The sequence below is a fragment of the Aythya ferina genome, assembly GCF_964211825.1.
Source record: "Aythya ferina genome assembly, chromosome: 2".
NCBI classification, from domain to species: domain Eukaryota; kingdom Metazoa; phylum Chordata; class Aves; order Anseriformes; family Anatidae; genus Aythya; species Aythya ferina.
In genome coordinates, this window is record NC_140297.1 from 136,743,444 (window position 1) to 136,756,323 (window position 12,880).

A 12,880-nucleotide genomic window follows, 5' to 3' on the forward strand; every position below is an offset into this window, starting at 1 on the left:
CTGATCTGGTGGCTAATGATCGGACAATGGCTCGTAAATCTATCTAGTGAATATTTATGGCAATGAGGAAAGTTTCCCTGACCTGCTGCCAAAATGTTCTACAGCCCAAGTTTTACAAGGTCAGGTTGCTTTAGAATAGCCAATTCCTTTTTTTTTTTTTTTTTTTAAATTTATTTTTTTTACACAGTAATTAACCTAGGTGGCAGGCTTGGGGGAAGGATTGTTTTGGTGTTCTACCAGAAACCCGTTCTTTATATAACTTTTCTTAATACTCTTCTAGCTTTGGTGATGAAACACGAGGACATAATAGCATTGAAGGCATCCATTTCTTTAAGATAGCTTTGGTGACCTACCAATGAGAAGGAGGGAGAGCGAGTTATTCAAGATCTGTCAGCCTTTGATATCTCTGTTCAGCGTGTAATTATCATCTGGCAACTTGTTCTGACAGCAAACCAGTGGTCTCTATCTCCGCCTAGTCCCAGGCTTTTGAGAAAAAGAACAATAGGATTGAGGGGAGGGATGGGTTTCTTTCCTTACCTAATCCTGGATAAGTAGGTGCACTAGCTGTCATGTGCATGTATGTTGAAAGTAGTGGATAGCCGCATTACTTGGCAGCTGCTGGCAGGTCCTATGGAAACTTCAGCATACACAAACTTGAGAGTTACTGCTATGGGGTTTATAGCTTTAAAATAAACTTAATTCAGTGTATTTACTCAGTTCTAATACCATTTTGATCAGTTCTAAGCAATGCCTTTAAAACCTCAAGTTTCTGACAAAATGCTAAATTGTGGGAACACGTTTAAACATTTTTAATCAATATTTTTGAAGAGTGAAATGGATGGAGGAGGCTTGTGTTCAGTGAGTAGTGTGCTGGTGGGACTTGTTGCCAAAAAATGACATGGAAGCTGAAAACTGATGTGGGTTCAAACAGACTGAACAAACTCAAGAGCAGGAAATTCATTGTCCGCTAGTGAATACACAGAAACCACATCTGGCTCAGGAAGTCCTTGAACCCAAAATAACTGGGAGTGTGTTTTCATGCTTGGTGTCCTACGGTAAACGATTGTGTTATTGAGCTAAGTTGGGGAGGAAAACGTGTTTGTTAGCATCTTCAGAGTACTGTTTGTCTTGAGAGATTAGTTCTGCTTGTGAACTCTTCCACAGTGTGGTTGTATTCCCCTCTGCTAGTCCAAGTTCGGTGGCTAAGTTTGGGTTACGAAGTTGTTTCCCTGTTACCAATCTATATACAGCTCTGTTCGCTGCAGTAATTTGAGTTTGTCTCTCTGTGTGGTGGATAAAAACACGGTTCTGGCACTTCCTGCGTGAGGAAATCCAGGGGAATGTGTCATCACCTGTAAGCTTCCACCTCCTCCTGCTATGGATTACTTTTATCTATGCACTAATCAACTTGTGACAGTTTTATTATTTCTCTATATGCATATTGTGTGTGTGCATTATACATATTAATATTAATATTACATGTATGCATGCATACATAAAAATGTGTGTATATTAAAGACCAAGGTTGGGGGGAACTCATAATTCATCATTTATCCTCACTTTTTCCCCATAACAACCACCACGGAGAAAAAGTGAGGCTTTTTTGTAACCTTGGCATTGCTTAGGCCCATGTTAGGGCACAACTCCCAGCTAGTTTAAACCAGCAAAACTAGGAAGCTGGAGCAAGTGGGGCAGATCAGGAGCACTACCAGAGAGCTGCTGCCGGTAGCTTTGTTTGCATCTCTCTGGCTCACCAGGATCACTAGACAGAAGTAGGTTAGATAACAACCGTATGAATATTTGGCTTTGGAGAGCTGTCACAGATGGAGAGCAGCAGTAGCCAGAAACAAAACATGGGCTTAATTGTGCTGATAGTAATACTCCAGACCATGGCTCTTACACTGCAGTACTTTCACTTTTTTTTTTTTTTTAAATAAGTATTTCGGGTTGGATTGCAGCTGTAGGGAATGGGCTAACTGAGGTTAAAACCTACTGGTCAGTTGCCAAAATGGAGCATTTTTGGATCGAATGGAGAGAATTTGGATCATGTGGCAGAATCCGAGACTCTTCCTTACCTATCCTTGCTCATGGCGAGTCTGTCTCCACTATGGATTTGTGAAAACATCCTGCAGGAGCTGAGCTTTCCACTTAGTGGCACAATCTTAGCTCTGGAATGATTGTTTCTGGGGACACCTTGATGATTCACTTCTGAAAGCAGAGGTAGCTCATCAAGCACTGGATCAGCAGGGCTGCCTTTAACTCCTTTGGAGAGAGAGTGCTTTAGCAGGGGAGATAAATCATTGCACGCCTTCATAGGTTGTCATTATCCCTTCACTTACAGGTTTTAATTAGTCAAACTGCCTTAATGTCTGAAAAGTAGCAGAATGGTAATATCTTGACATGAAGTTACCTGTTGATCAAGGTAGCAACATTATTTCAAGAACAAACTTAAAAAACAAACAAACAAAAGCCTACCTGATAGCGTCCAAGATCTGCTTATCCCACCAAACCAACCACCGCCATGGATGTCAACGGAGGGTCTTAAACATCCAAGTTCCTTTCGTTCACTTGGTGTAGTGACTGAGCTGATGTTCAGCCAGAAGGTGACGCTAAGAGCTGCTGACTTTTCCTCTGCTAGCTAGTAACTCACGTGGATTAGTACGAGCGATTAGTTGATATTACAGTGTTTAGCAAGCTAGATGCAGAGATTAGTTTGGGGCTTGTTATTGATTTTGTGTATTTACAGCACCATTGAGCAGTAGGAGAGCATCCTTCTGTCGTTCCTCGAGGCGTGTTATCCTAAACTTCACTTGCGATGACAAAGGGATCTCAGGCAATTCAGGGTGCAAAGATATGTCACTAGATGCTTCTCTTTACTCAGCAGCAGCCACCTTATATCACAGAGTAAAGTCCCAGCACTGCTCAGGGCAAACTAATGCACTTTTCGGTGGCAGCCAACACTTCTGGTGTTCCTTTTGCTTCCTCTTGTTGTGCTACTGCTGCCTTGTACGGATGGGATGCATCGAGTGGGCAGCAGGCTGGCTGCTTAAATGTGGGGATGGCATCTGTACCCGAGGAGCTTTTGGCGTTTGCAGAGGTTGAGGTGGGTTGGTCGTGGAGTAAGGCCCCTTAAAGTTGAGAACTTTGTTCTCAGCAGGCCTCGTTAAGCTGGGTGATATTTGTACATGATTAAGTGACAGTCATGGGGATCTCAATGTTTCTATTTGATGAGCGGGTGACCTTATGATTTTAGCACTCTTACCTTTGCTATTTGTCAAGCTACGTGGGCTTTCTTTAAATATGGATAAACATTCCAGTCCTAGAAAATGAATTATTCTGGTTATGTAAATACCTGTGCTAATAGCATGCCTTGTTAGGTTTTGAGAACAAAGTACCGGGTTAAAACTTTCAACTCTGGTAATTACGCCGCAAAATTTGCTAGTTCTGCCTCTCTCAAACTTTGTGTGAACCACTTCTAAAAAGGCTTTATCCTGCAGTTTCATTTCCTCCTGCGTTTGGGCTGCTTTCCAGTAATGAACATTATGGGCATTAAGCCGCAAGTCCCTGTATACGTGCGTGTTGTACCCACGGTCTGTGCCAGCCCCAGGAGCAGCTGAAAATCCCTGCTGGTCTCTGAAAAGTATTTCCTGTTTGTAGGGCACGGGGGTGATCCATCACATTTCCTTGAGGTTTGCTGGCGGCTGCTTGATGTGCAGTTTACACTTCGGCTACGACTGAAGATGGAGAAAGTGTATAAAAAAAAAAAACAACAAACAGATGAGTTCTCCAAGTTGTTTTTCACTGCCCACTTCCCTTTCTTGTCTTTTCCCAGGGCTGTACCTTGCAGTGTTTCTCTCTGTAGTGTGGTGAGGGACATGCAGTAAGGCTAACCTGCAATACGGGCCCTGGCCTACAGCACGTAAATTAATGTGAGCTGTCAGTCAGCAGCCTGATGAAAGGATATCTTCGGTATCTGTTGGCACAGAGCAGAAAATAGCTAACGCTTACACCAAAACCTTTTTCAGGACACGGAGAACAAAGCTAAGGGAAAAACAGAGGATGTACAAGGAGGGAGCTGAAAGCTGTCGATGGTGTGAGATGGTGCTGGGCATGTCTGCAGCTCTCTCAACTGACCTGCCACATGCTTGGCAGAGACCTGAGAAGCTGCTTGGTTAGGTATGCTGACTGCTCCCACCTCTCGCCTACTTGTAATACAAATCACAGCTTACCTCTGGATATTAGTATTTATTAAACAACTGTGTAGTGTGTGTGTGTGCGGAGCTATTAGGAAATCAAACGAGAGACGGCGATCCTCGATGTTTCTTCAGATTTCAGCGATGAATGTTTGGAATCCCTTGAGGCACACAAGTGTTGTCTGAATGCCAATATCAACATGTGAGGACTTGTTCTTGCATCCAAAACTGATTTCTAAAGCTTAATTGTATTTTATTTTGAGAGTCTTTGGAGAGCACCACAATCTCAGAAATATTGATTTGGAAAAAATCCAATCTGGCCGTCGATTAGACCCAAGAAGGATCAACTCGTAGGGAAAAAAAGGCTGCGTTGGGAAATGCTTCATCACATTTGATTTCAAGGACTATATTGATACGAAAAGAGCTGAGATCTTGCGCTGCAACATAATATAGTGATGTGCAGCTTTAAGAATGACTGTAGAAATCCTCTCTGACCCAATGTAAAACATGCCAGTGTTTGTTCTTGGTTTGTTTAACTTGAGAACGTAGGCTAGAAGAGATATTTATCTTGGACACTTCTCAGTAAGCGTCCCCATCTGCTGCTTTTCCATCTTGAAGAAGGACCACTCTAGGTCTTTCACTGCTGTTCCTCTCGGAGGATGTCGCCCTTCAGTTTGAGGGAACACTGAAAGGGCTGGGGGCAGCCCGTGTGTTGTCTTGTATCAGGAATTGTTGTCTTGTATCAGGAATTAGAGCTGGAATCAAAAATTGGTGCCCTTCCCCTAACCTGGTGCAGAAGCTGTTCACCTCCAAGCTGGTGTTATAACTTAGCAAGTGCTCAGAGCATCTTGGTGCAAAGCCAGCAGGGTTAGCCTGGGTAGCTGGAGCTTTACAAGGATGTCTGACTTCTGCTAAAACAGATAAGGACCCTGAAAAAATCATACAATAATAATAAAGGGGTTGGAAAGGGGAAGGCTTTCATGGCTTGGTCCCCCAGTAGGAGTAAGGAAGGCAAAGGAACTTCTGTTCAGCACTAATCCTTTCCTAAGGGAAGCGTCGTAGCTTTGCTTTGGGGAGGAAGGTCAGATTGCCCAAGGTGTCTTATTGCAGGTCTGATTTGTGGTGGTGTTTCATGTTGATTTTTGTTGCTTTTTAGTTTGTTTCACTGTATGGGGAAAAAAAGTACTCTGCATTGCCTCTTCTAAAGTAGTTGACAGCAGAAAGCTGCATCACGCTCGGTTTTGTTGTTGGGTTCCTTGTTTTTCCTCACCACAAGTTGACTCTATTGCAAATAAAACTGGGAAATGTCTCTTTCATTGCTTTTCATATGAGTTTAGAAGTCCAAGTGCTGGTTTTGTAAGGATCCTATAAGAATTTAAACTATTCTACCTAAACTTTTCTCTTATGGTGTTCTGTTCTTTTGTATCGGATGCACAACTTAGCCTTTTTTTTTTTTTTTTTTTTTTTGGCCTGACAGCTGAAGGAGTATGTACGAAGACGTACCAGAGGATTAATGTTAATGATGTTTTTCACAAAGCCATGCAATTGCAAGTAGTCTGGGGCGAGCACCTTGTTCAAAGAATCAGAGTAAAATGTATATTTTAAGTGTCATACATACATGTGTCTAGCAGGAACTGTAAACGTGTATGGATTACCTGTAATTTTAGCAAAAAGCCAATATTTGATTGAACTGTCAAATAAAAATAAAACAAGGGTCTGTTACCTAGTTCCACTCTTGTGAGAATTTGAATAAAGCTGGAAGCCCTGACAAAGAATAACAAAGCTTCCCCTCTCTATAAACTGTGTTTTGGATGTTAGAGAAGTGTATTTTTATTAATCATGAATAAATTATATTGAATATCTTGGCATTTACATTTCTTTAAAGCAAGACAAGCATCTTCCTCTGTAATCCTCAACCTGCAGCAGTTACCGGGGGCCACTAAAGATGATGTGCCTAAAGAGTCCATGAAATATAAGAAAATGAAAGACAACGCTGCCTTGCTAGCACTGCCAGATAAACACCACATTCAGCATCACTTTTCATTTGCTGCCCAGGAAACATTGCTACTCCTTGCTATGTCCAGAATGTCATACTGATTTGTAAGACCTCAGCTATTAAAGCCACCACTGAGCAGGTTTTGGCTACTCCAGTCTTGTTGTGGGCTGCTGCTTTGTGTACTTCCCAGGGCTTCATGCTTTCAAACTGGGGCTGGGAGCCTCCAGAGATTCAGAGACAGCTCTGAGGAGCAAGGTGTGGAGATGATACTCTCCTAGCAATGCACTGCGGCTTTTAGAAGCAGGGTATAGCATTCATTAGGCAGAATAAGTTACTTTTTTTTTTTTTTAGGTAACTGCAAAAATCTAATTTCTAAACCATGGGTTGAGGTAAAATTGCAGTAACGACGTAGGTAGTGTCTGTAAAACTGGCAGCTACTTTCTTGCTTTGTGATCTTCTTGACTGGACCACTTCAGCCTTTCAAATCTGGTTTACTTGATCCTCTGTGCATCTGCATCTCATGTAGTCAGTCAAAAGCTGTTTTTTGGCTGGGTTGAAAAGCTTAACCCCCATCCATACATCTGATAATCTGAGGCCGTTGTCAGATGCTTGGTAGCATCCTGAATTGAACTATGCGACGCTGCTTCCCATCCATGCCGTGCTGCTTGTTCCTCAACCTGCATTTGTACCACGGTGACCTGGATCAGGGAAGCTGCACCCGTGGAGGAAAGGGTTCATCCTCCAGGCAGCTTTCAACCACTCTGGGTTGCTGAGTGGGAGGGAGGAGGATGGTATTACTGCCCTGTAGCTGATGGTAAAACTTCCCCTTGGAAACTAAAGGGTTGTGGAACAGTGAACGTAGTCTGGTTTGCTCCTAAGAAAAACGATGTTTCCCTAACAGAAAGTCATTGAAATCCTGTGTATGTAATGTGAAAAGCAATGCTTTTGATATTTCACTGAAGATTTGGTTGTTTGGAAATGGAGAAATTAAGATTTGCTTTCATGGTGGGGTTTGGTGACGTGCACAACCCTTTCATGCAGATTCCTCCAAGCTTTCTGGTGTTCTGAACAGATGCAGCAAACCTAGATGGCCATCTTGATCGTATTCTCAGTTTTACCACTTCTCAAACCAACTGTGCTCAGAGAAACCATCAGAGCTTTGGGACTATGGACCTCTCGCTTTTTAAGTTAATGCACAATGAACACACAGTCATCAGACCACTCAGCCCTTCACTGAGAGCACAGATGCTGAAATCATGCGATGCCTCGAGGGTTTCTTGTTGTTTGTTTTTTAAGTATTAAGCTGCTCTTAAAATAGAAATAGTTTAGCCAGCACCTACAACCTCTCATACTATACCTTTGGGAATATGAAAAAAAGCTTTCTTTGCCTAATTTTGCACACACTTCCAACTTTTTTAAAATGTTTTTTAAGTCCGAATTGTGTATTTGATGTTTTATCAAACATTGTTTTCATGTCTTGTACGTGTTTGTCTGATTGTTCTGTGCAAAAGAAGCCTCTGTGTACTTCACCGTATCAGTTGAACTAAGTGTGCCTTACACAGCACAGAAATGTAAAATTATCTGAAGAAAAAATGCTGTAACTGTAAATATATATATATACACACATATATGTGAGATCTTAAATGCTTTGCCTCTGATTCTTACCTTGTATATGCTCTATATTTGTTTGGGTATTTACATTTAAAAGAGCTTACAGATGCAGAGATCTCCAAACCTCAGTCATGCTGCTTATTCAGGAACTGACAAGCAGTTAACCTCTCTCATGCTGTAGTATTCCTGATTTTGCTACCCTGCTCAGTGTATAGTGATCTCATATTTTCTGTTGTGAGACCCAGCACCCACTCTCCTTTGAGGGAGAGCAGCATCTTTACATACCTACTGTACTGTTACTGGTATTGGAGAATGGAAGGGGAGGATGTGAGTAATGCATTTTAGGAATGTCTTGCAAGTGCAAAAGTTATTGCCCAGCAAGATAAAGTGTTTGGCAAATCAACCTGTCTCACTATTTAAGAAGGCACAAATCCACAACGCTCTGGGCAGTGTATGTTTACTGGATGACCAAATTCACAACAGTACCGTGGTATCCATGACAGTACAAGAGAAAAGAGAAAGAGCTGGAAGACTTCTGCTTTGGCAAAGATGAATGATAATGGAAATGAGACTATATCTCATTTAAAAACTGACATTTTCCCCTCTTCGTTTTCTTCACTCTGCTCTTTCCTGTGTACCACCTGTCCCCTTCCACACTTCCCCTCTCCCCCAAAACCACATTACATTCCCAGTAATCTAGATTTAAATATTCTTCTGGGATCCTTCACAATGTTAGACTCTGATGTGTTTGGGTATTATTTTAAATCACCGTTCCGTAAATGTGAGTATATTGAGTAGGATTAATTGATGCCAAATATTTTAAAATGGTATTTCTAATTTACCTTTCTTGGTTAATGGCTCTGCCTTTGATTTTGGAGCACAATGATAAATTGGCAGTCACGCAGAGAGAAAATTAGCCCACACGAGATGGCAGAATGGAGTGTTTGCATATTGACTGCCTAGGAGTGCTCCAAGCGTGCCAACACAGACAGTGAACGACTGGATGGGAAGCAGCAGGTCAGAAAAGCTTGGAAGAATACATCACAAAGAGATCTCAAGTAACAACAATGAAATGCTTAAAAACAAAACAAACAAACAAACAAACAAACAAAAACAGGTAAATGTCACACTGGGTTGCACAAATGGGACGTTTGTTTGGGATGCCATTGAACTTTTTCTGGTCTTCTATGGAGTGCTGATAAAACTTTAGGAAAAAAGTTGTATCTAACAAGTAGTACAAAATTGCAGAAAGCTGTGGACCAGCTGCCGAGCAAACAGAAGGGACCTGGAAACAGCTCCCAGGGGCTTGTCGAAGCTCTTAGGGTTGCTTAAGTTGGCAAAAAGGAGACTGAGGATAGCTATGGTAACAGCATATTAAAAAAATGACTACGAAGAGAAAAGGAGTAAGCTCTTCCCATTGTGAATAGGACCAGGGGAGCTGGATTGAATTACAGGCAGGGCATTAAGGGAGATGGAACAAACCTTCCCATGCTGGCAGTAGTTAGGTATGGATGTAGACTGCCTGGGGAGACTGCTTGGTGTCCACCACCTGGCACTGGTTGGCTGAGCACCCATCAGAGATGCTGCTGGTGCAGCTGATCCCACTTTCACTCATGAATGTGGACAAGATGCCTTCTTCCCATCCCCTTCAGTCTTGTCTTTGTAGTGGGTTTATGTCGCGAGGTTTTGGTAGTTGGGGGGGGGGGGGGCTGTAGGGGTGGCTTCTGTGAGAAGAATCCAGAAGCTGTCCCATGTTAGATAAAGGGCCCAACACTGGCCAGAGCTGAGCCAGTAAGCGAGCTTGTTTACACTGCTGTGAGATCTGGTTTAAGAAAGGGAAGGAAAAAAGAAAAACAAAACAAACAAACAAACAAAAAACAAACACCTGCTGCAAACTGCAGCTGGGAAAATGAGCAGTGAGAAGGAGCCCTGCAGACCCCAAGGTCAGTGCTGCGGGAGGTGCTCCAGGCAGGCAGCAGCAGTTCCCCTGCAGCCTGTGGAGAGGCCCCTGGTGGAGCAGGCTGTCCCCCTGCAGCCCATGGGTCCCACATGGAGCACATCTCCACACTGCAGCCCATGGAGGAGACCCTGGTGGAGCAGGTGGATGTGGCCTGGAGGAGGCTGCGGCCCATGGAGAGCCCCCGCAGGATCAGGCCCAGGCTGGAGCTGCAGCCCGTGGACAGGAGCCCACACAGGAGCAGGGGGGCTGGGGGGAGCTGCTGCCTGTGGGGGACCCGTGCTGGAGCAGTTTGCTCCTGGGGGATGGACCTCGTGGTGTAGACTCATCTGGGAGCAGTTCTTGAAGAGCTGCTGCCTGTGGCAGCCCACACCAGCTCGGTTCAGGAAGACTGGCTGCAACCCCTACTCTCCTGTTCCCCTGCACCACTAGGATGTAGGAGGTGGAAGAGGGTGGATGGAGGGAAGCAATACATTTTACTGATCTCCTTACTCTGTTTTCCCTGTGATGATAGCTGTTGAGTGATCTCCCTGTCCTCACCTAACCCTTGAGCCCTCTGCATTGTATTTTCTCCCTCTTTCCCTTTGAGGAAGAGGAGTGAGAGAGCGGTTGTGGTGGAGCTCAGCTGCCCACCTGAGTAAAACCACCACAGTTTTCTATGCTGATTCCACTGTCTTCTTAGGGCCCTGACCTCAGATTTTATAAAGTCAGATGCACATTTTAATGTACCTGACCTGAGGTGTGTTTTGTGTTATTCTTCACAAGCTCATATTTCATATTTGATTTCTTTTTATTAAGTTCAAAATTGGATCTTTTATATTATTTTTCCCAAAAACTCAGTCTGTTTTAATTGCCTACAACATTAAATTCTATTTAACCTAAAGCTGAGTACTGTACCATGCCCCCATTTTAATGGTTATATGTTTTAGAAATCAAATAACCTAGAAATGATGTGATTCCTACAAAAGGGAAAAATGTAGGTATAGTCAGCTTTCTTTTGCAAGACTAATTGGCAAATCTCACTGCTTTGATATCGTTGAATATCTTGGTTACCTCAGTTAAGAACAGGATCTCAGCTGGAGGCAATTTTATTTATTTAAGCAGGAAAGCCTGAGACTCCATCAGGAAAGATGAAAGTCCAGGTCCAGCTTTCTATGGGGTAAGGACTATCAATTGAGCTTGAGACATGAATCTGTCACTCATGTTTTGAGATGTGTAGGTAGTATGTCATATGAAAGATTTAATAACTAGAATTAATCTGGAAAAAAGGTTATGAAAATATATATTATGCTTTCTTAAAGACTGTATTTAAAATTGCTGTATTGCATGCAGGAAATTCAGTTTATGAACTACAGTCAATAAAACCTTTTAAATCTAGTGGGTTTATTTGTTTTAAAAAAAATCTAAACTACAAGAGTATACCATAACTTTTTTTTTTTGTTTGTTTGCTTGTTTTGTTTTTATCTGAGTCTCAGCAATCACACTGTCTTGAATTTTACAATTCCAAACTTAAAAATCTAAAACTGAATATTTATATACTTCCTTTACTTTTTATAAGAGTTTAATGTTTAGATTCTTTTTAATAAGTTTTTATTTAACACATACTTTCCTTGGTTGGTATGCCAGTATATATAGCAAGATACCACACTGCTTGACTAGGAACATTATAATCTTTATCTTAACACAATTTTAAACTTCTATCACAATTTGTTTTCTCCAAAAATAATGCCACGCTTAAGCCAACACAAGTTCCTAAAACTCCCACTTTAATTTTTTTTTTCTTCTACTGGCACTTTTGCAAGACAAATGATGTAAAGAGGGATAATCTCACCGTAACATCTTGTTCTGGCAAAAGATTTTCGTAGGACTGTGAAAAGGCTGCTTGGGCACTGCCAGCATGCTCTGTGCTGCAGCAAGGGCCTGGGGAAACTTTCCCGTTGGCTTTAATGAGATCTGGCGCCGCCTGTGTGAAACTCTCGGGTTTTTTTGAAAAGTAGAGAGAGGCTCCTTATCACGGGAAGACTTCTTGGCAGCCACCTGAAAAAGCGTTGATATCAGTGCCTATTTGGCCAGTTCTGATAAGAGTACAGTTTCTTATCCCAAGTTTCCTATGATGCAGCCAGAGCCACCAAAACCAAACCATTTTTAAATTATGGAATGCTTCAAGTGTTTAGTTATGTTGCGGTCTGTGGTTTTGGGTTGTTTTCTTCCTGAACACTGCAAGCTGAAAATAAATACACATCCATTAAAATAACTTGCCAATGAGTACCCCGAGTCTGCGAACACGAAGTGTTTTCAGCACGTAATTATTAACTTGCTAAGGAAAACTGTCTGTTCTGGGATTCCCACATCCTTGCACCCATGTGGGCTCAGCTCCCTGCGTCCTCACCCACTGATGGAGCCAGAAGCTTCCTTGTAAGACCCATAGGTCTCAGCTGCAAGCACATTTGGAGTGACACGGGCCTGCTTCGTTCAGTGCACCTTCACCACCTCTGGTTTGAGAAGCTGATGGGCGATGGTGTGGAGCTGGGTGGCAAAGCCACTGAAAAGACCCGACTGCAAAGCACAGGCTGTGGACCTGGGCCAGAAATCAGCTATCAAGAAGCACCAGGGCTGCGCTGAGAAAAGTGATTAAATATTGATCAAATGCATTATTAAAGTAATTAAATATCCAACAAATATCATTTATTTCTGTGAGAGAGGTGGGCTGCGAGTGTCAGTCTGGCTGGGCAAGATTTAGCAGCCACAGCTGAGCTGCCCCCACGTGAACACCAGCACACCCGCCCCTGACTGGCTGTGGCTGCCTCCGAGATGTCTGAAATGCTGAAATACTAAACCCAAAAAAAGGTCTGGAAACACAAAACCTTGTTTTTATTTGAATTTATGGCTCTGTCACCACCTCTGCCTATAAGGTGTGTCCCCATTCATCCCCTGGGGCCATGGTTTCACAGAGAGGGAGCAGAAGGTCCCTTCTTCCTCCTCCCCGCCATGCCCCCTGCCACCACATGCTGCCTGGGTCATGGGCATGCCTCTGGAGGCCCAAAGGCACCCTTGGGCATAGAGAAGCAACAGATATTTGTTGCTACTGGAAACCTCGTGAAGTTCAGCAAGGGGACAGGCAGA

General features: G+C 42.9%; 2 protein-coding genes and 1 long non-coding RNA gene across 4 annotated transcripts in view; 1 reads left to right on the plus strand and 2 right to left on the minus strand.

The window, feature by feature from the left end:
• ESRP1 (epithelial splicing regulatory protein 1) overlaps nucleotides 1-6,179 on the plus strand; it is a 28,199-nt gene extending 22,020 nt beyond the window's left edge. Inside the window, exon 14 of the mRNA XM_084510286.1 lies at nucleotides 5,671-6,179. Within this exon, the coding sequence (XP_084366412.1) occupies nucleotides 5,671-5,674 (4 nt within the window). The 3' untranslated portion in view covers nucleotides 5,675-6,179. The remainder of the gene's footprint in view (nucleotides 1-5,670) is intronic.
• Nucleotides 1-12,471, minus strand: part of LOC311432128 — a 32,970-nt gene extending 20,499 nt beyond the window's left edge. Inside the window, exons 1-3 of one of the 2 annotated variants that reach the window (XR_014689835.1) lie at nucleotides 12,147-12,471; nucleotides 11,589-11,794; nucleotides 2,076-3,734 (exon numbers count right to left, since the gene is read on the minus strand). This is a non-coding gene — a long non-coding RNA (uncharacterized lncRNA). Of the gene's footprint in view, nucleotides 1-125; nucleotides 3,735-11,588 lie in introns of those variants that run through there. The other variant, XR_014689836.1, reaches the window with a different exon arrangement.
• The window catches only part of RAD54B (RAD54 homolog B), a 224,973-nt gene that overhangs the window by 123,841 nt on the left and 88,252 nt on the right, over nucleotides 1-12,880 (minus strand). The window lies entirely within an intron of this gene.